Source organism: Otolemur garnettii, unplaced genomic scaffold, assembly GCF_000181295.1.
Source record: "Otolemur garnettii isolate 467f Iridium unplaced genomic scaffold, OtoGar3 scaffold00006, whole genome shotgun sequence".
NCBI lineage: Eukaryota > Metazoa > Chordata > Mammalia > Primates > Galagidae > Otolemur > Otolemur garnettii.
This window is the reverse complement of record NW_003852401.1, coordinates 30,176,753-30,202,414: the sequence shown is the minus strand read 5'-3', so window position 1 is coordinate 30,202,414 and position 25,662 is coordinate 30,176,753. Positions and strand designations below refer to the sequence as shown.

General features: G+C 43.4%; 1 protein-coding gene across 1 annotated transcript in view; it reads right to left on the bottom strand.

Moving 5' to 3' along the window:
• GDA (guanine deaminase) overlaps positions 1-22,549 on the bottom strand; it is a 95,983-nt gene extending 73,434 nt beyond the window's left edge. The window contains exon 1 of the mRNA XM_003782952.3: positions 22,241-22,549. Coding sequence (XP_003783000.1) covers positions 22,241-22,363 — 123 coding nt within the window. The 5' untranslated portion in view covers positions 22,364-22,549. The remainder of the gene's footprint in view (positions 1-22,240) is intronic.
• Positions 22,550-25,662: the final 3,113 nt, after the last annotated feature.

Sequence of the window (25,662 nt, the reverse complement as noted above, 5' to 3'; positions counted from 1 at the left end):
AGGGCACTGACCACATATACAGAGGCTGGTGGGTTTGAACCTGGCCCTGGCCAGCTAAAGCAACAACGACAACTGCAACAAAAAAATAGCTGGGTGTTGTGGTGGGCGCCTGTAGTCCCAGCTACTTGGGAGGCTGAGGCAAGAGAATCGCTTAAGCCCAAGAGATCGAGGTTGCTGTGAGCTGTAACGAGATAGCACTCTACAGAGGGCCACATAGTGAGACTCAAATAAAAAAAAAAAAAAAAAGAATTCTGTATCCAGCAAAACTATTTTGCAAGAATAAGGACAAAACAAAACCATTCTTAGATGTAAAAGTTAAGAATTCTTTTTTTAAGCCAAGAAAAATTTTAACACCAAAAGCCTACACTAAAGGAATTCTAAAGGATGAATTTCAGAAATATTCCTCAAAGAAGGTTAAAAATGCCAGGGGAGAAGGTGTTTAGTCTAGTACTTGATAATTTATAAGGAAAAGACATGTATTCGTTATAGTTCTGGAGGCTGGGAAGTTCAAGGTTGAAAAGCCCTATCTGGTGAGGGCCTTAGTGCTCTGTCATCCTATGGAGGAAAGGCAGCAGGCTCCGTTCTCTTCCTTTTCTCGTAAAGCTACCAGATGACCTTATCTAGAGAGCATGCACTCAGTCAGGGCAGCGAAATTAAGTCAGATTATGGCTCTATTCCCAGAACAATAGATGTAAGAAATAAAATCTGAGTCCAGCAGGAAATATTCCATGTGACTCAATACTTCCTCCCTCCTTGTTTGTCTGTGTTCTCCTCCCAGTGGCTCTAAAATAGACTTGGCATTAGGTTTCACATGACCAATACAATGTATTCTGAGCTTTATTGAATTACCTGCTTAGCTTGACAAACTCAACTCTTAAAGCCAATGTAAGAAATTCAAAATAAGCCCAGCTACTGGCCTTGCAAACCCCCACCTGTATTAAGATGTTAACCATGTGCCAATCACTAGTCTACTTTCCCCTCTCCCCAAAACTAATGCTTTCTACTTCTTTTTTCTTTTTTTTTTTTTTTATTAAATGGTAACTATGTACATTAATGCACTTCTGGGGTACAGTGTGGGGGTTTCACATGCAATCCGAAATACTTCCATCAAACTGGTCAACACAGCCTTCATGTCATTTTCTCAGGTATTGTTTTAATGCTTTCTACTTCTAAAGCTCAGACATGTAACCACATAACAATGTCATTGAAAACTGGTTAAGATTTAGCACTTTGGTGTTCTTCAAGGGAATACATACTTACTTTGGAAGATTTGCTGACAAATGGCTAGAATCCCTTAGGAGTTTACCTTGGCAAGACAAAAAGTCAAAAGCAAACAAAATTTGTAACAGACTCTGGAGACTGTATCTTTAGGTTTTTGTTTACCCCCTGACATTTGACATTTGAGTAGCCGAATAGCACTTAATTTCTACCATAGCAGAGTTGTTAAAGGGAGACTTTACAAACAGACTCGATGGATCACAAATCCTAACTCCAGGCGTGGTGCCTGTAGCTCAGCAGCTAGGGCGCCAGCCACATACACCGGAGGGTTCGAATCCAGCCCGGGCCTGCCAAACAACAATGACAACTACAACCAAAAAATAGCTGGGCATTGTGGCTGGCGCCTGTAGTCCCAGCTATTTGGGAGGCTGAGGCAAGAGCATCACTTAAGCCCAAGAGTTTGAGGTTGCTGTGTGTGGTGATGCCACAGCACTCTACCCAGGGTGACACAGTGATACTCTGTCTCAAAAAACAAAAAAAGAAAATCTAAATTGATACATAAGTGTTTATATTGGCATAATTGGGCTTTTATTGATATATAATATTTGTATATATTTATGGGGTGCAAGTGATATTTTGTTACATGTATAGAATGTGTAATGATTAAGGTGGGGTGCTTGGGGGTATCTATCACCTTGAGTATTCATCATCTCTATGTATTGAGAACATTTCAAATGCTCTCTTTTAGCTATTTTGAAATATACAAAACTGTTTGTTTGTACCCACTGACCAATTTCTACTTGCCCCACATATACACACACATCTTTCCCAGTCTCTGGTATCTATCATTCGACCCTCTGCCTCCATAAGATCAATTTTTTAGCTTCCACACTTGAGTGCTAACATTGAACATAACTGTTAGTCTTTTCCATCCCGCATCTGTCCTCTTATTGTGTTCTCACTCGTTGTAGCTCACTCATCGGCACCTTTGGCGCATACCGATCCTGCCTAGATCAGGGGCAGTTTTCCTGATTCTAATTTTAATTGGCACTAATCTAACATAAATCTTATTTTTCTCCTTCCTCTCACTTTTTTGTCTGGACAGAGGAAATAAAGTAATTTTTTTTTTTTTTTGAAACAGAGTCTCAAGCTGTCACCCCAGAAAGAGTGCCATGGCATCATAGTTCACAGCAACCTCAAACTCTTGGGCTTAAGTGATTCTCTTGCCTCAGCCACCCAAGCAGCTGGGACTACAGGTGCTGCCACAACACCCAGCTATTTTTTGATTGTAGCTATTATTGTTTGGCAGGGCCAGGCTGGATTCAAACCCACCAGCTCTGATGTATGTGGCTGGTGCCCTAGCCGCTGAGCTATAGGTGCCAAGCTGAAAAAAAGTAATTGTATGAACTTCTTTTTTTTTTTTTTTTTTGAGACAGAGTCTCACTTTGTCACCCCTGGTAGAGTGCTATGGCATCACAGCTCACAGACTCCTGGGCTCAAGTGATTCTCTTGCCTCAGCCTTCCAGGTAGCTGAGATTACAGGTGCCCACCACAATGCCCAGCAACTTTTAGGGGTGAGGTCTCGCTCGAACTCAGGCTGGTCTTGAATGTGAACTCAGGTGATCCTCTTGCCTCAGCTTCCCAGAGTGCTGGGATTACAGGCATGAGCCACCTCGCCCGGCCCCAATTTTACAAACTTCCATTCATACATACAATGGATGTGAGTCATTTATGTGTTGTTCTTCTCAGCTGGATTAGATCTTCCTTGTACAGTCAACCCCGGAGGGAGGGAGTGAGGGGTGGAAGGAGGAGTGGAGATTTTCTCTATTCCCTTTAGAAAGGAAAAAGATCCAAAAATACTTTCCTAGGAACAAACTGTACTTTCAAATATTGGAAACATCTACTTCTATTGTCATAATTGGTTTTCTCTGTGTTTCTGTTAATTTCAAAACAACCTTAAATTTATTGAAAAATAGTATCTAACATGTTGGACCTTTTAAGATGAAGAGTTTCACTACTGAGTCCTCACTTTAAAACAAAAATGCTGACTTCATACCAAGATTTCCAGTGACACTAGTATGTTAAATTATACTTCTGAGACAAAGTAGTAAAATAATTATTAAAAGGGCTGCAGCTAAAGCTCTGCCACATATGTGTGTGCCAGTGAGCTGGCATCCGTCCAAATCAAATATTTGCAAACGGCATGCTTACATAACTTCTGAAATGTACTTGGGGAGAAGTTAATCACCGCACAACATCAGAAAGCTGAGAAACAATGTACAAATACAGAAGTATGTGCACAATTGAATTATGAATTAAGAGCTTGAATATGTACATTAAAATTACCTAAAATTCACAAGAACTGAAAAACTTATGCAGTGTTATTTGAAAGTCAGGGGACAGCTAGAGCATCATGACCCCAGAATGCTACAAGGGCGAACATTTGTACAAAAGTTGTCTGATAGCCTAAGACCCGGCGAAATAGAAGGCATCTAACTTACTGTATTTTATTACCCTTGAATGTACTTTATTATTTTTCTCATCTTACAAAATATTACACATGATCTCAGCGAGCTGTCTTTGATTACTATCTGCATGTCCTTATCTTCCATCGGTAACAAAACTCACTTAAACGGTCATCCTCACTCTCCAGTGAAATAAACTTCCTAGGATCAAAAATTACCTTCGATTGCTAAATCCACTGGGTATTTTTCTCATGTGAGAGCTGCCCTTCCCTCTCATGTGAGAGCTGCCCTTCCTCCATCTGGAAGTTTCCCCATCCCACACCTTCTAAGCCAATACTCTCCTCTTGAAGTTTCCCCATCATGCACCTTCTAAGCCAATACTCTCCTCCTATGTCTTCCTCTGACCAGCAACTGTTCCTACTCTCTTTTATTACACATCAAACCACTGGGATTAATCTAGTTCCTGCTCTCTTCAACTCCTATGCACATTTTATATCTCCCACTCAGATACCTCCTCTGAGTTCCAGACCTGCAGGTCAGCACCTTCATGTCATCTGCACCTGGATATTACAAAGGCACCTCAATTCAGCATGACCAAAGCAGACCACCCTAGCTGGGCCTCTTTCTCTGTTCCCTCACTCAGTGACGGTCACCAGTGGGTTGCACGAGCCCCAAATCCAGAGAAAGCCTCTCCCTCTACTTCCATATCCCATTGCCACAAATCCCATTGATTTTGCCTCTTTTAGATCTGCCCACTTCTTTCTATCACTATCACAACCTGTCTCTTTCATGGTCCACGGCAATCATCTTCTAACTCATCTCCTCCAGCAACTACACTTGCCCTGATCCATTCTGTTCACCACACTTAATATGTGTGTGTGTGTGTGTGTTTTTTTTTTTTTTTTGGAGACAGAACCTCAAGCTGTCACCCTGGGTAAAGTGCTGTCGTATTACAGCTCACAGCAACCTCCAACTCCTGGGCTCAAGCAATTCTCCTGTCTCCACCTCCCAAGTAGCTGGAACCACAACGCCCGGCTATTTTTTGGCTGCAGCCGTCATTGTTTGGCAGGCCCGGACTGGATTCAGACCCGCCAGCTCAGGTGTATGTGGCTGGCGCCTTAGTCGCTTGAACCACAAGCACCGAGCCAATTACTAGATATTCTTAAATGCAATCTGACCTATCACCCGTTGCCTAAACCCTTCATTCGCCTCCTGTGTCTCTTGCAATAAAGGAAAAGCCCTAGAGGACACTCAATGTATCTACTCCTTTTCTCTCTGGCCGCATCTATTTCCACTACCACCTCCATCTCCGTTCATTCTTTGCCACAGGGTACCTGGTTCGTCCTCCCCTCTGGGTCTCTGCGCAGGTCTTTCCACTCCCCCCTCTGCCTATTTAACCTTCAGACTCAGCTCAGATGCCACTTCCCTCAAGCTGCATCCTTGAAGCGAGATTTGTATCTCCACAGCACTCTGCATGTTTCCTTTCCAGAAATGATATTCCTACTCTGGCTCATTTGGTTATTGACTCTAAGTAAGTACACACAAAAGGCACCTCTTTTGCTTACCATTTTACCCCTGATACTTTGAAGTCCTTGGTCCTCAACAGCTTATCACTCTTAAGATATTAGTGTCCGCTAGCTCCACAGGCTACTGAGGCCAGCCCTGCTGGAGTAGGAAGAGGTCAGTTCTGGGCCCCCACTGATCTAGAAACCTAGAATGGCTTCCTTCGGTGTTTTGTACTTCAAAAAAAGGGTTAAAGGTTGCAGGAGACCACTCTACACAGGCAGGAAGAAAACACCCACCTTCTAGAATAAACAACACAAGGGAAAAGTCTGCCCCACCACGCGAGAAGGCACTAATCATGCTACTTCTCGTGTTGCACCTTGAAAAGCACCAGCTCTGACCACCTGAGAATGTTCACTATTTCTCGTCTTCTCTGTAGAGAGCAGAGCAACTCATTCTATTCACTCTTCCATTCAAAAGCATTTATTTAATGTTGATTTTGTGCAGGAAAAAAACACTATGTAAAGTGAGGGGCCAGAAATGGATAACAAGAGCTCTCGTTTATGGAGGGTCTACCGTGTTTCAGAATTGTAAACTGCAAATGGTGTTCACAAGCAACATTTCAAGTAAATTACCATCTTATGAAGAAGCAAGTACTTAATAAGCCGTGATATAAAACCAAAGAGAATAAGCCCACTGTTATAATCTACATTATTCCGGAGCCTTCACGTAGTCCTGCCAGAAAGCATGTGAGAATGTATAAGGTCCTTGGAGTTCTAATTGAAATCTCCTCTTCCAGGGTTCTTGATTATTCACCAGGACATGAAACTAGTTACAGCTGCCAGAGACCAAATATGTTTGGAAAACCTGGAGTTCTTATTCAAAGAATTGCTATCTGGAGGATACTTTTAGCCACTGTGCATTTGGGTGGGTTCTAAAGTGAATTTTTCAAACCTAGTTATCATATGGTGAAAAAAATCCAGGCTCGGTGCCTGTAGCTCAAGCAGCTAAGGTGCCAGCCACATGCACCAGAGCAGGCAGATTTGAATCCAGCCCAGGTCTGCCAAACAACAATGACAGCTGCAACCAAAACATAGCCGGGCATTGTGGTGGGCACCTGTAGTCCCAGCTATTTGGGAGGTGGAGGCAGGAGAATTACTTGAGCCCAGGAGTTGGAGGTTGCTGTGAGCTGTGATGTCACAGCACTCTATCCAGGGCAACAGCTTGAGGCTCTGTCTCAAAAGAAAAAAAAACAAAAAGAAAAAATCCAAGCATCATTTGTCCAAGAATTCTTCTTCTGACTGTTGACCATGTACTAAGTGTTATGGATACAAAGATGATAAAGTCCTAGCCCCGCCTTCAAGGTGATTAATCAAATAAGAGCCAGAAAGAGGGAAGTAGGCACAAAGCAGCCAGCCCTCTGCCTGTGGATAGAGGGTGGAAATGGTGTCAGCAATGACCTCATTGGAGAGGTGAGGATTAAAGTGAATCCTGAAAAGTGGATTCATCCAGCAGATGGGAGGTGAGGAAGAAGCAGGGGCAAAATCACAAATGCATAAAACAACACAGAAGGTTGAGCAAACAGTTGGCAAGTCCAGGCCCACATGTATCTCACAGTTGGGCAATGGGATCCATAAAAAGCTTTTTTAAAAAAATAAATTGGCTTTTTAAAGATGTGCATGAAATAGTCATAGCAGCAGTGCCAAAAATAGTTAGAGTGGAAACAACCCAAGTGTCCATCAACTGATGAGGAAGTAGATAAACAAAATGTGGTCTATCCATACGGTGGAATAGTATTCAGTCATAAAAAGGAATGGACTCTGGGCGGTACCTATGTCTCAAGGAGCAGGGTGCCAGCCCCATATGCCAGAGGTGGTGGGTTCAAACCCAGCCCTGGCCAAAAAAAAAAAGGAATGAATTCTGACAGTTAACCCAACACAGACAGACACAAAAGGTGGCCTATTGTACATGCCTACTTATATGAAATATCTTGAATAGGCAAATGGAGAGGGACAAAAAGATTAGTGATTGCTGGTGGGGGAACAGTAGGCGGTAGGGAGGGACTTCTTAATAGGTGATGAGCTTCCCTTTGGGGTGATGAATATATTCTGGAAGTAGACAGTGGGGGGGTGTGTGTGTGAGAGGAGTACAGCATTGAGAACACGATAAATGACACTGAATGTTAACACTTCCAGTGGCAAATTTTATGTTACATGTATGTTACCAAAAGTTAAAAAAATACAAATTTTACAGTATAATAAATAGGCTTTAAATCATGGAAGCAAAACAAAACCAAAAAAAATACAAATTTCCCTCTCTACCTCAGTTCTCCATTCCCATGCTGCAAAAGAAAACATTATTGAAGTTTTTATTTTAATATTTCCTTCTAGAAATGTGTTTCATACCTGAGTATATAAGGATACATGGAGTACATGACAGGGAGGAGATTTATGATCCTATGACGTACTTTTTCTTTCCATTTAAGCTGTTGGAGAAATTTGGGGGACCTTAAAATTTCTGTATTATTAAATGTAAGCCTAGAAGAACTCACTTGAAATTATAATTACCTTGTGATTGCTTTAGCCCTCAAGGATGTTTTAAATTCATGAATCAATAAATAGCCTGAGATTGACACAACTGAGTTTTTAAGTGGGGGTTCTGACAAAGGTTTGTTCTGTCAAAAAAAAATTTTTAAAACCCAATAATGGGGCCAGGCAGAGTAGCTCATGCCTGTAATCCTGGCACTATTGGAGGCCAAGACGAGTGGTTTGCTTGAGCTCAGGAGTTCCTAACCAGCCCGAGCAAGAGCAAAACCCTATCTCTACAAATAGCTGAACATTGTAGTGGGCGCCTGTAGTCCTAGCTACTTGGGAGGCTGAGGCAAGAGGATCACTTAAGCCCAACAATTTGAGGTTGCTGTGAGCTATGATGTCATAGCACTCTACCCAGGGTGACAAAGCAAGACTCTGTCTCAAAAATAAATAAATAAAATGAAAAAATAATAAGAGGCTCGGCACCTGTGGCTCAAGTGGGTAAGGCGCCAGCCACATACACCTGAGCTGGTGGGTTCGAATCCAGCCTGGGCCCACCAAACAACAATGACGGCTGCAACCAAAAAATAGCTGGGTGTTGTGGCAGGTACCTGTGGTCCCAGCTACTTGGGAGGCAGAGACAGGAGACTCACTTGAGGAGTTGGAGGTTGCTGTGAGCTGTAATGCCACAGCACTCTACCCAGGATGACAGCTTGAGGCTCTGTCTCAAAAAAAAAAAGAAAGAAAGAAAGAAAAGAAAAGAAAAATAATGAGAAAAAAAAAAGAATACTGTGACCACAGCAAAAGATTTCATGACAATACTAAACCAAATAGGATCGTGACAGGAAGAGAAAACATGAGGGATAAAGATGGTGACGTAGTTTTAGGCAATAATGCATAAATAACTAATGCATAGGAAGAAAGCTGCATTTCACAAATAGAAACACCAAATTCAATAGTCAAAAAGGTTTTAAGCACTGGGCATGGTGACTCATGCCTATAATCTCAGCATTCTGGGGAGACCCAGGAGGATCATTTAAACCTAGGAGTTCAAGACCAGCCTGGACAACATAGCAAGACCCCCACCTCTACAAAAAATTTTTTTAAATTAGCCTGATGGTAAATGCCTGTAGTCCCAGCTACTTGGGAGACTGAATGAAGGAGGAGGATGGCTTGAGCCCAGGAATCTGAGGTCACAGTGAGCTATCATCATACCACTGCACTCCAGCCTAGGTGACAAGAGTAACATCTTGTCTCAAAAAAATTAAAAAGTTCTTGAAAAACAGATATCAATTACAAGTTAAATTTAATGAGGCTGAAGCAAGATGATCTCTTGAGCCAAAGAGATTAAAGTTTCTGTGAGCTATGATGATACCATGGCACTCTACCCTGGGCATGAGACTGTCTCAAAATAATAATAACAATAACAAATTTTTAAAAAAATAATGTTAACATGGGCTTGGTGTTCATAGTTCAGTGGTTAGGGTGCTAGTCACATACACCAGAGCTGGCAGGTTCGAACCCAGCCCGGGAGTGCTAAACAACAATGACATTTTACAACAAAAAAGTAGCCAAGTGTTGTGATGGACACCTGTGGTCCCAGCTACTTGGGAGGCTGAGGCAAGAGAATTGCTTAAGCCCAAGAGTTGGAGGTTGCTGTGAGCTGTGATACCACAGCACTCTACTGAGGGTAACATAGTAAAACTCAGTCTTAAAAAATAAATAAAGTTAACATAATTTATTCTGTCAAGTCAATGCTACTGTGATTAAGTCCACTAATCAATGCTTTCTTTCACTAAGGGAAAGGATGAAGTTTTAGGAAGGTAGGGGACAAGGCCAAAAGCATGCATGAAGCAAGATCTTTTTGAGAGATGGTCAGTATTTATAGCTCAATTTTAGAAAACGTATCAGAAGAGGTGAGTCTATCTTCACCTTCAGTCCTAGGAATTGAATTCTATTAACAATTTAGGTAAAGGAAGCAATTTGTAAATCTGCTGTGCGACAGTCTCAAAACAAAGAGCTACACAAGGGTTTTAGGAGAGAGAAAAATCCTGCAGTTTATCATCATCATCTCAGCATTAGGATCAACACTCGGAGCTTCAGTTTCTTCATCTACAAAAGAAGGGAGACAGTGTCACCTCATAAAGTGATCATGAGGATTACTGGGATAATCCATGCAAAGCAGTCAGTATAGGGCTTAGTATCTAAGAATACTAAGCCAATAAATGTTGCCTTAGTATATAATAACACTAAGCCAATACCTTTCAATAAATGTTCAGGATTACTATTGTTAATATGGTCGATATCAATGCGCCTTGTGCCTGTGAGTTTATAATCCAGTGTCATGTGCAAGAAGCCAAATGCAATCAATGAATGAGTTACACACAAAATGTATCCTTTTTATAAGGATGTTAAAAGGTTATATAGCATTTTAACACATGACTGCTAAATACAAGGGATGTATTACAAATATTTGAATTAACCAAACTTTTTAAATGTTTTAAGTGTACCATGGTACTCTTACTTTAAAAAGTTATCATCATATTTAAGGGACCAATTGAGAGTTTATCTTGCACTTTGTTTTCTTAGTATCTTAGAGGTACCTTGTAACATTGTCCTTTTTCCTACAGGGGAAGCTAAATGTTAAGACCAGCATGAATACAGCAGTCTGTAAGTATTGTTCTAGAACCAGCTAACAAGCTGTGCATGGAGTGTGGAGAAACCACTGAATTGCCCTTGGGAAGGCCCTTCCCAGCCTGGTCGGGACAGGGAGGAATAGCAGACAGATGGCTGGGAGCAGCACTCACATGAGGGATCACATGGCCAAAGGAACAAGGACATCGGTGGTCACAGTGGACTCAGCAGGGGTCATACTCATTTAAGAACTAGACATCTGGAAGATCCCTTTTCAAAAATGAAGGGAAATTCCAATAGCATCACAGTTTTATCTAGTTCCCAGCTGTAGTCCCAGAACAAGAAAAGTCCCTGGGACATAAACAATCAACATTTGAGAAGGAATGAATGCTTGGATCATAGAAGTCTCCAGGAATCTCTGAAGTCCCCACATGACTGATCCTGGATTTTCCAACAATTGTGGTAGGCAAGGCTCAAATTGGTTCTCTTAAAATCGGGGCAATGAAAAACAAAAGTGACATTATTAGCACACAATTGAGTAAATACATGTCTAGTACTAATTACTAAAAGCATTTAAATAAAGTCCAGACAGGTACATTATCGGATGAAATACTTCTATCTGAGAGATAAGATCAGATGATACAGAGGTTTTGACATTTTGGGGTCACTTATCTATGGAAGCTATGAATCTCTCCACAGAAAACTCCAAATGCAGACGTTGTAAGAATTGTGGGGGTGAGGGTGGAGCTAGGTTGTGGAGGTGGGGAGAGGGGAGTAGAGATTAATGGATGACTCATTGAAGAAAAGCAGGATATAAAGCCTTGGAAGAATCTATTTCAATCAGGATGTAAAAACAAAACAAAAAATACCACTTACCAACTCTTTTGTCAAGTACGTGTGTATCTTCAGTCAGTTTCGTAAATACTGATTTAAGCCTATTTGGTTTGATTCGTCTAAGGGCCACCATTTTTGCACTGTTTGGGGAAGCCTGGGATTGCAGGGAGGCTGTGAACTTGGGGTTATTTCCAGACTCTGCTTGACTTTTAGGGGTGCTGGGAAACAAGGCATAAAAATTGCTTTATTGACAAGGGCACCAAGCAATAATGAAGGAAAAGACCAAGAAAGAGGTGGCCCAGTTTCCACGGGGACGGAACCAGGAAGGGAAAAGCAGGACACAGAAGATGATTTTGGCCATGGCTACAGGATGAAAGGTGACTATTCTATCAGGAGTTCAAAGGCAAACGGCAATAAAGAAGGCAGGACTGAGAAAGAAAAGCTAAGTGCTCAGGTGGTTCAAATCGCAATTCCATTCTCTCTTAGTTGTATCCCATGAGTACCAGGCTGGATTTAATCAACAGAACAACTTTTGAACAGCTATATTTTGTGACATAAACATCACCCTTAGATGGCTGGGCACAGTGGCTTATGCCTGTAATCCTAGCACTCTGGGAGGCCAAGGCAGGTGGACTGCCTGAGCTCACAGGTTTGAGATCAGCCTGAGTAAAAGTGAGACCTCATCTCTTAAAAAAAGCCAGGTGTTGTGGAGGTTTCCTATAGTCCCAGCTACTCAGGAGGCTGAGGCAACAAGATTCCTTGAGCCTATGAGTTTGAGGTTGCTGTGAGCTATGACACTACAGCACTCTACAGAGGGTAACAGATTGAGACTCTGTCAAAAAAAATATAATATTGTATTTTTTCTAAAGTACAATTACATTTTATTATAGAAACAATCTCAGGAAAGATTAAGACAAATTCTGCAATAGTTGCTATAATTTTTCAGAGCATTTGTTCATTAAAGAAATATTTACTAAGCACCTGAAATATTTGCAAGATCCTGTGCTTGGTAGAAATATTAGATATATTCTCTATTTTCTTCTCTTCTGTCATGTAAATAGGAGCTTACCATCAGTTGGAATGAAAATATATAGAAGTCAGGCACATGGTCAGCAAATGTATCTAAGAAGAACAGACGATAAACAAGACATGGAAAGGAATAAGAGGTCACTTTGGAATGGAAACATGATAATAAAGATTTTGGAGACAGTATTTGAGGGGAGTTTTAGAAATGGCTCAATATCAGCAAAATGGGAAAAAAGACAAGCAGGTTCAAAATCAGCTCTCAAAAAGAAAAAAGACAGCGTCTTGCGTGTTGCATAGGCTGGAACACAGTAGAGTAGCAAAATCATAGCTCACTACAGTCTTGAATTCCTGGGCTCAAGGGATCTTCCTGCCTCAGACTCTCAAGTAGCTGGGAATATAGACACATATCACCAAACCCAGCTTCTTTTTCTTAATTTTTTATAGAGACAGGATGTCTCTAATCTTGCCCCAGCTGGTCTCAAACTCCTGGGTTCAAGCAACCCCCTTGTCTTGGGCTCCCAAAATGCAAGAGTATTTCTCACCAAGGTAAATTGATTTGACATTATTAGTCCCTCATTAGGTTCCTAAATATCTCCAAAGCTAGATTACCAGTAAAGGCACGTGGGTCTGCATTTTACTGGGGACACAAAACAGTTGTACTCCAGGCTTTGCTAAAAAGAACTATTCAGGCTCCTGCCCCCTGACGTTCCTCAAAACCTCCACTGAAAGAACTATTCTCAGGACAAGTGCCTGAAGGACACGTGACCCTGCCACCCTCTGGCATCCTGAAATCTACCTCCAGATCATTTCAGACCAGCCAGCACCTGCCTCCTGGACAACCTCCCTCTGATCGCTCACAGCCTCAGACCCCTTCTTCTGTCACATCTGTAGCTCCTCAAGAAAGGCAATCCTATGAAACTCTACCTTGTGTAAGAAACTTGTTAAGCACAATTATGAGACACAACGTCCATGGAGGAGAAAGTCCAGTCTGAACTCAGCAACCAAGGACAGATATGCTCTTTTTGGGCAACTGCTTTAGTACCAACACTGCCAACTAGGTAACAGACATGCCTTTACCAGCTGACACCTACTAGAACAGTTAGAGGCCAGTAAAAGTATAGCTCATTTTATAAAGCTTTTTTTTGAGACAGTTTCTCACTATGTAGCCCTCGGTAGAGTGCCATGGGGTTACGGCTCACAGCAACCTCAAACTCTTGGGCTTAAGCGATTCTCTTGACCACCACAATGCCTGGCTTTGTGTGTGTGTGTGTGTAGTTGTCATTGTTGTTTAGCAAGCCCAGGCCAGGTTTGAACCTGCCAACCCCGGCGTATTTGGCCAGCACCCTAACCAGTGAGCTACTGGTGCCAAGCCTTTACAAAGCATTGTAAATCTAATTCCAAGCTTTGTTTTTATGTTTGTTTGTCCTTTTTTTGATACAGAGTCCCACTGTGTTGGCCTGGGTAGAGTGCCAGTCTGTGGTGTCAGAGCTCACAACCTCAAACTCTTGGGCTTAAGAGATTCTCTTGCCTCAGCCTCCCAAGTTGCTGGGACTACAGGCACCCAAAACGCCCTGCTATTTTTTGGTTGTAGTTGTCGTTGTTTGCCAGGCCTGGGCTGGATTTGAACCCACCAGCTCTGGTGTATGTGGCTAGTGCCCTAGCCGCTGAGCTACACACGCTGAGCCACTTTGTTTTTATGTTAACAATTGACTTTCTTCTCCCTTGTATGTATAAAGGCATCACTATTTGCCAGTGCCCTTTGGAACTGACTTAAATCCTTGCTAGAGAAAGGTAGGTTATAAATAGATTACTGACTGGACTGCTCCTCTTACAAGTGGGTAAGTCCACCTTTATTTATACCTAAATAATCAGATTAATGCCTGATGGGTAAATGGGCTTGCTGGGCTTGCTATAGACCTACAAGACATACTGCCCACCATCTCTGCACCTGTCAGAACCTCCTGGCACTCAGCCACGTGTCAGGTACACCAACACCTGCACTGCCTCACAGCCTGAGCACATCGTCAGCACTACCCAGGAATTCCAATAATCCACAACCAGAGGCGGCAAAGTCCAGTCATGCCCAGCAGTATTGCTGCCAAGTCTCACGGAAGGCAAATCCCGCTTTTAAAGAAACCCTGTGGAATTAGAAACATCTTTTACACATCACACGTGCACATCTTTGTATTACATATCACATTCAACATACTCTAATGACCACCTACAGTAAGGTGATGTGGAGGGGTCCTCAAGGACCACAGAGTATCAGCCCCTCCCTGAGAGAACACAGCAGGGACTCCCGGAGAGAGCACAGCCATGGAGGGCGGACAGGACAGGCAGGGCTCCGAGTCTTGCCTTTGCCACTTCCTTGCTCTGAGCGCAGCCACGTCAAGAAGCTCTGAGCCTCCATTTCCTCATCTGTCAAGCAGGAATGAAGAAGATGATGCCCCACCTAATCTCAGGATTACTGATGGACAGAGGCTGGAGCAGAGAGTCTGACTTAGTAAGTATCACCTTCTCTCCCGTTCACCTCCCTTTTGCGCGGGGTGGGGGAGGTATTTTGTCAGTGAGTGAGAACATTCTATACAACTAAGTATAATAAAAGGCCAACATGAAATTACTTAGCGAAAGAAAAATAACAGCATGCTATTTCATTTGCCTCACAACTCTATCAGGGTGCTGGGATTATCCACAGTCTATAAATGAGGGTTCCAAGGCCCAGATATGTTGGAAAATATGCCCAGGGAAGTGGCAGAGCTGGGATTTGAGTTTATGTAGTCTGACTCCAGAAGCCACACTTTTAACCATCTGAAAAGTACTGACTTAAAATACGTGAAAATGTTTACAGGAGAATGGAGAGGACAATGTATTTCAACTGAGGCGTGATGTCCAGGAAAGCCTTTGAGAAAAAGAGGACGTCAGGGGCAAGCATTAAAGGAAGAGCAAGAGTTCACCTTGATAGAGGTGGAAGGGAAAAGGAGATATAAGAAGGAGGCCCGTTGCAGATTGAGAGACTGACACCAACAACGTGGAGGATATAAAGACATGATGGAAAACAGTGAGAAATTTTCACGGAAAGACAATCCTTGGCTCATGCATACAACATGGTATAAGCCAGTTATGATAATTATATATCCCTACTTGCCAGATAGAGGATTGAAGCAGGAAATAGGATTAAAGAACAGGTTAGGGCCAAATAATGTCATGTCTAGAACGCCTTCCAGGGAGCCATGAATGGTTATAGAAGAGATGCATGATGCTACTTGTGCTCCAGGTGACTCAGCAACGTGGAGGAAATATTAGAACGGGGGAGAGAACACAGGAGCCTTCTGTGATATTTTAGCCAAGAGACAGTAAAGAGCTGGTTGGGGGCAATGGAAATGAGCATTCCCACAGATATCCCAGACAGAAACTGCCAGGGCTTGACTATTGATGTGGGTGCCTAAAAAGATGCTGATATTTCTGGCCAATAAGGAGAAGGCAGCTAGCAGTCCATTGAAAAATATTCTTCACAAAGCAGTGTGATAATAGGGATGCATTGGGCTGCAATGAACAGAATGCCCAGCCCAGAGGTTTAGACAATAGAGGCATTTCATTATCTCTTAAAGTCTGAAGGTAGACACTTCCAGGGGCAAGTAAACTGCTCGATGGATATCAGACACTGAGTTGGTATCTCTGAAATCCTCTTATCCTTTTCCTCAAAATCTCAAATGGTAGCACCAGCAGTTCAGGTATCCTCTCTTCCCATGAGAGTACCCAGAAAGAAAGGGCCTCTCTTTCCACATGCTAGAAACTTCTGAGCAGATCACCTGTGTGCCAGAATGTTATCACTGTTCACCCTGAACTTCCAGGAAGCTGGGAAAGTAAGTCTCTGGTGAATGGAAAGAGGGTTAGATCAAACTCAGTGTCAATCATGAAGAGGCCATGGCTATTTAGTAGGGAACCAACAGTGTCTGCCAGGAGCATCTTGAACAAGGTAATCAGCATTCCAAAAAACACAAATCTGCAAGATGATCCTGTGATAAACAGGCCTAAACACATCTTTCTTTTTTGTTTGTTTTTTTTTTGAGACAGAGCCTCAAGCTGACCCCCTGGGTAGAGTGCCGTGGCATCACAGCTCACAGCAACCTCCAACCCCTGGGCTCAAGCGAGTCTCCTGCCTCCGCCTCCCAAGTAGCTGGGACCACAGGCACCTGTCACAACGCCCGGCTATTTTTTGGTTGCAGCCGTCATTGTTGTTTGGCGGGTCCGGGCTGGGGATTCAAACCCACCACCTTAGGTGTACATGGCTGGCGCCTTTAGCCGGTTGAGCTATAGGCGCTGAGCCTAAACACATCTTTCTAATCAAAGCCAACCTCCTCCACAACAGGCTCAGAATGGATGACTTAGCCCCAATTTCCTTCTCATGACCAATAGCATATTCTGAGTGCCTGAGCTTGGCCAGAAGATAAATCTTGACCCACTCAAGCAAAAGGAAAGGACAAAAAAGAACAGTAGGATTTGTGTTTCAGACTTCTCAGTGAACTTACAGTGAAGCAGTCTCAGGTTAGATAAAACTCTTACTCCACCCAGCAGTCTTGGGATTGCAAAACATTGGCTAATTCCCTTCACCTGGGCTACTTAATCCTTTTGTTCAAGTCCTAACTATTCTGTAAGGTACAGGTCAATTACCACTTCCTTCAAGAAGTCATCCCATCACTGGCCAAGGTGTGCCCCATAATAGTATAAATGTACTATTTATACACACCTGGTGATCACCCTTAATGCATTGCCTTCTAAGTCTACACACATAAGCCATCATTGAATCCCGTGGGCTTGATCTGCATAGCTACTGATTCTGTCCACCTCTCCCTGTCTCCACTGCTGGCAATAACTCTGGTGTCTATCAGACGTGTACTACATTCATATGTAGTAAATAGTACATACATTCATTATTCTACATGTTATACTCTTAATTGAGGCAATCATTTCAACAACCCTATGAGGTGGATCACAGTAATTATTTTTAAAACAAACTCAGAAATAGAAATGCTAAATAACTTGATCAAATGCACATAGGTAAGGCAACACCCATAGCTCAGTGGGTAGGGCGCCAGCCACATACACCAAGGCTGGCAGGTTAGAACCCGGCCAGGGCCAGCTAAGACAACAATGACAACTGCAACAACAACTACGATGACAAAAAAAAAAAATAGCTGGGCATTGTAGTGGATGCTTGTAGTCCCATTTACTTGGGAGGCTGAGGCAAGAGAATCAGAAGTTGCTGTGAGCTGTGATGCCATAGCACTCTACCTAGGGCACTCTACTCTGTCTCAAATAAAAAGCACATATGTAGTAACTGAGGTACCCTTAGGAGTTCGTATCTTATTGGGAGTTTTTTTGCAATTTTTGGCCAGGCCTGGGTTTGAACCTACCACCTCCGGTATATGGGGCCAGCACCCTACTCCTTTGAGCCACAGGTGCTGCCCAGGAGTTCATACCTTAACTGATACTTTACACTGCTTTTCTCATTTAACCACATTCCATTTCACCTAACCTACTTTAGGAGTCTCCTATTTGACCTCCTTAGCTGTGCTTACCTCCATTCCAATGCATTCTTTATCCTGAAGCTATAATGACCTTTAAAAACTACAAAATACAATCATGGCACAGTCCCTGCACCAACACCACCATTCCAACTGCCCAAATGTCCTCCGTGATCTTGCTCTGCCTACCTGTCCAGCCTTATCTTGTGCTATCCTCCTCCTCCTCCTCCACCTCTGGACTCCAACTACCCTTTCATTCCTTTCTACCCCAGGATCTTTGCACAGGCTGTTCACCCACCTGAAAGGTTTTTTCTACTTCCAATCCTGCCTGCCCTACCTATTTAATTTCTACTCATCCTTTAGATAACAATTTAAATATCACTTCACATGGGGAAAAGCCTTTCCTCCACCCCTAGACTAGTCCAAATTCTGATAGGTCATCACAGATTCTGTTAATGTATCACTAAATTATTGATTCCACAAAGGCAGGGCAGAGTTTGCATGCTCCATTCATCACTTTATCTCCAGTGATGAACCCAGTGGTTAACTTAGGAATAAGTCCACTTTTATTATTGGCTACAAGTCTTAGCTCCCTTGCTGACATACAAGTTTCTGAAGGTCAAAGACTGTACCCGAGGGAAGCATCCAGCTATAAGAAAGAGAATATGGCCTTTGGCCCACATTAAATTCCATTTATACCACAACAATCTGTAAATGGGAATAATGACATCGTAAAGACCAAAAATGATACTGAAACAATGAGCTAGCACTCCTAGGAGCAAATGCCCCTTAGATCTGCCTTCCCAGATTCATCCTTCCATCCCAGTAGATCAATGACAGGAGCAGTGAAGACTCATCGCTGAGGCCCTGTGACCATCCTACACGGTTTGTCACAGGCCTGGCTTCTTTTTCCACCATCTGGTGTACACAGGGGCCACCAAGTGAAAACATGCGAAAATGCTACCACCAGGAGCAAGGGGTTAAGAATATATCAGGGACCAAGACAAGGAAAGAGACAGAAGGAACATGGTACATTCTAAGTATCCACTAAGTGTTGGGCATTTTCATACATTATCTCACTTAATACATAACAACAGCAATTCTACACATGAAGAAATGGAGGCTCTGCTAGGTTAGGTCTCAGCCATGGTCTCAGAGCAGGGGAGAAATGGAGAACTGAACTCAGGTCTTTATTTCTCCAGAGGACTTGATTCTGTTACCCCAGCCTCCAAAATTATTCTCTTCCTTCCTCTTGCTTCTGGGTAAGTGCACGTTGAAAGTCCCAAGGCATCTGTATGTATCTTTAAAGTCAATCTGACCCTGCTGTATTTTGTATGTGGGAAGAATCAGGCAATTTAGTAAGATTTGAGCACACAGTGTCAAATGAATTAAACATGTTATATAGTCTTTACTTTAAAAAGCTACATGACACTGGGGTAGAAAAACTCTGAATTTTGCTCAATAACAGAATGTCAGCTAGAGGATTTCTTTTTATATTAACCTGATTTTAAATTAGCTTTAATTTATTGTATTAAAAGCAGTTAGTCATTATCATTCTCTGGACATAAATGAAATTATCTATAACAAGGAAGGAGGCCTAGAAGAGAGAAGGACAGAGGAAGGTGTGTTCCTTCTCTCTGAGATGCTGCCCCAGATCTAGGCTTGAAAATGGAGAAACAAACTCCTGACACTTCATGCAACTGGTCCCATCACAGAAACTACGTGCTACAGTTACTCAAAATGTAATCCACCCACATCTGTGTCTGAATTTCCTGGGATGCTTATGGAAACGCACTTTCTGGGGCCCACTCCAGACTTGCAGATTCAGCTCCTCTGGGGATAGGAGTAAACATATTATAAAGCACCCCTAGATGTCTCTGATTCAACCCTAGGTTTGAGAACAGCTTTAGGAACTCAGTAAAAATTTAAAGATCATGATGATTCAACATATTTATTTCAAGGGATATTATTTTCTTTTATGAATACTGAAAATTTGTTTATTTATTTTTTTTTAGAGACAGAGTCTCACTTTGTTGCCCTCAGTAGAGTGTCATGACATCACAGTTCACAGCAACCTCCAGCTCTTGGACTTAGGTGATTCTCCTGCCTCAACCTCCCAAGTAGCTGGGACTACAGGCACCTGCCATAACGCCCACCTATTTTTTTTTTTTTTTTTTTTGAGACGGAGCCTCAAGCTATCCCCCTGGGTAGAGTGCCATGGCATCACACTCACAGCAACCTCAAACTCCTGGGCTCAAGCGAGTCTCCTGCCTCAGCCTCCCAAGTAGCTGGGACTACAGGCGCCCGCCACAACACCCGGCCATTTTTTGGTTGCAGCCATCATTGTTGTTTGGCGGGCCTGGGCTGGGGATTTGAACCCGCCACCTTAGGTGTATGTGGCTGGCGCCTTAGCTGCTTGAGCCACAGGCGCCGAGCCCCACCTATTTTTTTGTTGCAGTTTGGCTGGGGCCGGGTTCAAACCCGCCACCCTTGGTATAGGGAGCCAGCGCCCTACTCACTGAGCCACAGGTGCCGGCCTGAATACTGAAAATTTCTAATACAAATATTTATCCTGACAACCCCAAAGGCGAGATATCCCCCATTTCAAAATGAAGAAAATCAAGTTTTGAGATGTGTATGACACATCCAAGAATCAACTGCTCGCATCTGGTAGGAAAGCAGTAGTTATCGATTCTCAGAGTAGGGAGTTCTAGACCTTGCATCTAAGCCACTTGACTAACTCACCTTTTATTCAATTCTTAAGTAATCTTGTGGGGAAATAAATAGCATTTTCTAAATTTATAACTTCAGTGTGATCTTTCCTTAGGAATAGATTCCCTGACTCAACTAATTGCATGTTCAGGATACTCTTTTATTCTTCTTCCATACAATCCCCAGAAAAGGTAATTTTTCAGATAAATCAGTTCCTTTTGTTACTTCTTTCCACTGATTAAAGCCAATCCCCAATCACACCCTTTAGCCTGCTACCCTATCAATTAGAATTTCTAAATATAGAAAATTAATTTTTTTTGAGACAGAGTCTCACTTTGTTGCCCTGAGTAGAGTTTCATAGCATCATAGCTCACAGCAACCTCTAACTCTTGGGCCTCCCAAGTAGCTGGGACTACGGGCACCTCCCACAACTCCCAGCTATGTATGAGAGACAGGGTCTAGATCTTGCTCAGGCTGGTCTTGAACTCTTGAACTCAGGCTATCTATCACCCTAGCCTCTCAAAATGCTAGGATTACAGGCATGAGACACTTCACCTGGCCTAGGAAATAAATTTTCACAAATTTCCAATCTTTCACAAGTTTAGCAGTCTCTTTTCCTTTGCATTTTGGGACTTGCCCCAAACCTGAGAGTTTCCTGAAATTTGAGGGCCAAGACCCCATGCATGGATTCATCAGTTTCAGAATTAATGAGTTTCCCCACTTGGGATAGCTCTGAGAGTTTTGTTGCCTTGGAAACACAACAGCAGACTCCCCGAATGTGCATAGAGAGAATATTTTTTAAGCGCCATAAGAAAATAGGATTTGGTTACCCCCAAATGTAAGAGTCATATGATGCAAAACTGTCACTGACTTGGTAGCATCTTTAGTCAAAAATAGTATCTTCAACCCAATAAATAACAAATACGCGCACTTTTCCTAAGCAAACTGGTAGTTGGAAAACAGCTCAAAAATATCCCATCCCCATATTCTTTTTCTTCTAAAAATGGAATAGCTTCACTTATCAAACTGGCAAGCCATAGCTGATATAGCCACCTGTCTGTGTGTATGGAACGGGAGTTACCTGTATCACTCGTAATCTTGATTTTGGAAAAGTATAGAAGATATATTCAAAGAAGACATTTTGAACCTTAAAATGGAACTGCTAGCTTTGATGCAAATGGCCATGGCGTGTGTGTATATGTGTATGGGGGGAGGGGGTGTGCGGGGGGGGGGGACGTGTATTTTCTTTCAGACTATCCTTTCTAGTATTACAAGTTGTCGAGACTGCATCATCAGTAATTATCTCTGTTGAATCATTGGATCAGTTCTTTTTATTCTATGTCCTGGACGCACTAAACCCTGATCAAATAACTCCTCCCTGCACTGTTACCTCTTGATTCAATCATGTCCATGGAGCGCCCACCCTGAGCCCGGCACTGTGCTAGGTGGGAGATGTAAAGAGGAACGTAGGGAAGCTCGGGTTTCCATCCCTGTCCTAAGGTTGGAGAGTCAGGACGTGGCCCCCCTGCTTCCCCCTTTCGACCGCAGCCTGGATGGCTGGGGACCGGGTAGTGGTGTGAGTACTCCACCGCTCCTGGCTTCTGGGACCTCGTTACTCGGGAGCTAGCCCTCGGATCTAGCTCCAGGGTGTCCTTGCGTTCCCCAAGAACCCAAAGCTGAACTCCGGGGCCGCGCGCCCGCGCCGCACCGAGCGAGCCCCGGGCAGGGGACCCCTCCGGGCTCCTTCCACTGGCCCGCCCGCCGGGGTGCGCCGGACCCTGCGCTCACTTACTTTGCCGCTGTCGCTCACGCCGAGGAGGTGATCCCTCAGCACCTCCATGGGACAGGTCCAGGTGGAGTGGACGAATGTCCCTCGAAAGACGTGCGCCAGGGGCGGCATCTGGGCGGCACACATGCCAGTGGCGGGGCGCAGCGCGGGGTCAGCGGGCCGAGTGGGGCGCACCGGGCGGAGGCGCGACGCGAGCTCCCTGCAGCTGCGGGCGACTGCTGTCCGGGCTCTGGCCCCCGGCTTCCCCCGGCGGTCTCCTGCCCCCCGCAGGCCGCGCCCAGGGGCCGGCTTCCTACCTCCTGCCAATCGGATTCGTCTCCCTTGAGTTGGCTCCGCACCCCCGTGGGGTGTGGTTTTTCTCCCCACCTCTGCGTGAGTTTGGGTTGTGTTAACTGTTTGAGTTATCAAAGTCAGCCGCAGCTGAGGCTCCCCGGCGGCCTCCACCTTTTATGAATGGCACGCACGCCTGAAGTTGCACCTGTCTGCCTAAATAAACTCTTAAGCCGTTTATTTCTTCCACCTGTAGCATCCAGGTTCTCGATTTACATAAGTTCAGTGGCAAGTGAAAGGTCGACTGGGGCTGCTTTCCCTGTGACTAGTTTCATTTTCAATTCCTCGCAGGCTGCAAAATATGTATTCATCTTCACTCGAGGTTGCAGAAGCATATCTAGAACCTTTCCTGGGACCCCACAACCTGGGGGCGCTCAGTATGGGCCCCAAAGTTCCTCTAATTACCTTGAGGCCAAAGTTTTTGGTTCTTGTGTCCATCAGTTAAAAATTCCAATACCAATTTCTCTCGTGTCTTTGATTTACTTCCTCTGTACAAGAGGAGAAAATTAAGTCAAATCCAGGAAAGGCAGCCTGGCCTTGGGTGCTGAAGTAGGAGCCGAGGAACTGTGGACAAGACACGGGGACCTCGGCTGCCTTATCATCCTTGTTCGTGAAAACAGCTGGGACTGAGTCACTGCTACGCTGCTTGTTGGTCAGCATTCCTTTCCTACCTAGCAGCCACAGGAGGACACTGTGGTCTCCACTGGGGGCCTCCTGTACTGCTCCTTGTACCCCAGTGCTTCCTGTGGACCTTCACTTGGCCACTCCTCTCATCATTGGTTTGCCTCTAGTGTCAGGTCTTTGGAGTGACCGTCCCTGACCACTAAGCCAGTGGCACCCCACCCCCAGCAGTTTTTATTCCGTGAATCCATCTTATCTCCGCCATTGTGTGTATCATGGCCATCGTTGTTTATTTCATGTTTTTCCATTCATTTCTGTTTCCTTCCTCCAGTAAACACATGCACACATACCAGAAGGAGCAGGAAATATGTCTTGCTTGTGCCTAGAATAATCCCTGGTGTTCTATATGTATTTCGTGAATAAATAAATGAATGGTGAAAAAAATGAATTTTTTCTGTGAGCACACTAATAACCTGAGATAAATATCTATTTAGACTCCTACATAAAGGGTGAGGGCTGCATAGCAGTGTGTGAGCAGGCTTTCTCTGAATTGCTGCTGCTAGGACTCAGGGTTGAGTTATAGAAATGATTCACTCCCTTCTCAGTTCCAGCCTCCATACCCAGGTCTAGGATGACCCACTCATCCAGGGTTCCCAGACACTTTCACATTTTTAGCACTGGACACCTGGCCTAGGAAACCCTAGGACCACAGAGGTGGTTGGTCACCCCATCAAGGATTCAGCATTAGGAATCCCTGAAGCTGGGATCATCATACTTTCTTGAAGACTTCAGCCTCGTCTCCTTCTCACTTTCTTCTGATTCCACAGACCTTACCCTCACCTTGCAGTACAGCACACTGAAAATATTCACCAAGGCCTGGACATGCACAATCTCAGAAAGAAAGGTAAAGAAAATGTCTGGCTATTAATTTGAAAAAGAATTCAATTACATGTTTCCAACAGCTGTATTGATTGCCTGACATAGATACAGCTAATAATTTTTTTAATAAAAGCCACCTATATGTCCAACAATTAAGACTGGTTTCATGAGTTAGGACCTATCTACTCAGTAGAATACAAGGTGGCCATAAAGTTCATGGAATTTAAAATTCATGCAATTTAAAATAGTGTGCAATTTTTAATTGCACACAAACTTTATGGCCACCCTGTATTATGCAGTTATTAAAAATAATCAGGAAAATATGTAGCCACAATGTTAAGCTTTTTTTTAATGGCATTAATGCTATGGTTAAAATCATGAAAAGCTATAAGCATATTGGCTACAATTGAAAAGGTACACCCAACAATGGATCTTGTTCTGTTAAGATAACGGAAATGTAAGGTAGAGAATTTAAAAGAACATGTTTATTATTTATTAATGTTGTTACAATATCCCTTGTGGAATGAGTAATCAAATGTAGTTTATGACCAGGCACAGTGGCTCATGCCTGTAATCATAGGCTGAGGTAGGAAGATCACTTGAGCTCAGGAGTCCAAGACCAGCCTGAGCAAGAGTGAAATCCCTATCTCTACAAAAAGTAGAAAAACTTAGCTGTGCAGGGCGGCACCTGTGGCTCAGTGGGTAGGGTGCTGGCCCCATATACTGAGGAGGGTGGCAGGTTCAAACCTGGCCTGGGCCAAACTGCAACAACAACAAAAGAATAGCCCAGCATTGTGGCAGGCACCTATAGTTCTAGCTACTCAGGAGGCTGAGGCAAGAGAATCACCTAAGCCCAGGAGTTGGAGGTTGCTGTGAGCTGTGATACCACAGCACTCTACCAAGGTACAGAGGGTGAAAAAGTGAGACTCTTCTCTAAAAAAAAAAAAAAAAAATTTAGCTGTTCATCATGGTGGGCACCTGTAGTCCCAGCTACTTGGGAGGCTGAGGCAGGAGGATGGCTTGAACTTAGGAGCTAGAGGTTGCTGTGAGCTATAATGATGCCACTGCACTCACACTCTAGGCAGGGTGACAGAGCAAGATTCTATCTCAAAAAAAAAAAGTAGCTTTAAATAAAGTTAATCTTTTTTTTTTAAGGTCTAGAATTACCACCAGAATTAATAACTTACCAGAATTAAGTTATAAATTAATCTTCTTAAACGGAAGGAATGGCTATGGGCCTCCAGGTGACATGGTATTAGCAATCCTCACATAAGTGTTAGCTCTTTTGAGCAATGCACAGTGCCACTTCCGTTCCAGTAAAGTTGTAGGCCCCTGGGCTCAGGATTTAGAACCCCTGGGTACTCCCTTGCCAGACAGCTCAACACCTGTCAGAAATTGTGCCTTCTCTGTTTCACTCACCAGTTCTCTACCTTCAAACTTGATGGCTCCTTTAAATTGTTGGTCCTCCTGAAATTTTGACCCCTCTCCTGGCGAAGGAACAAAGGAAATTTTATCCCAAAATATGACTACTTAACATAAAGAATATTTTAAATTAAAGGCGATTCATAATCAGAAAACATTTGAAAAGGCTTTCC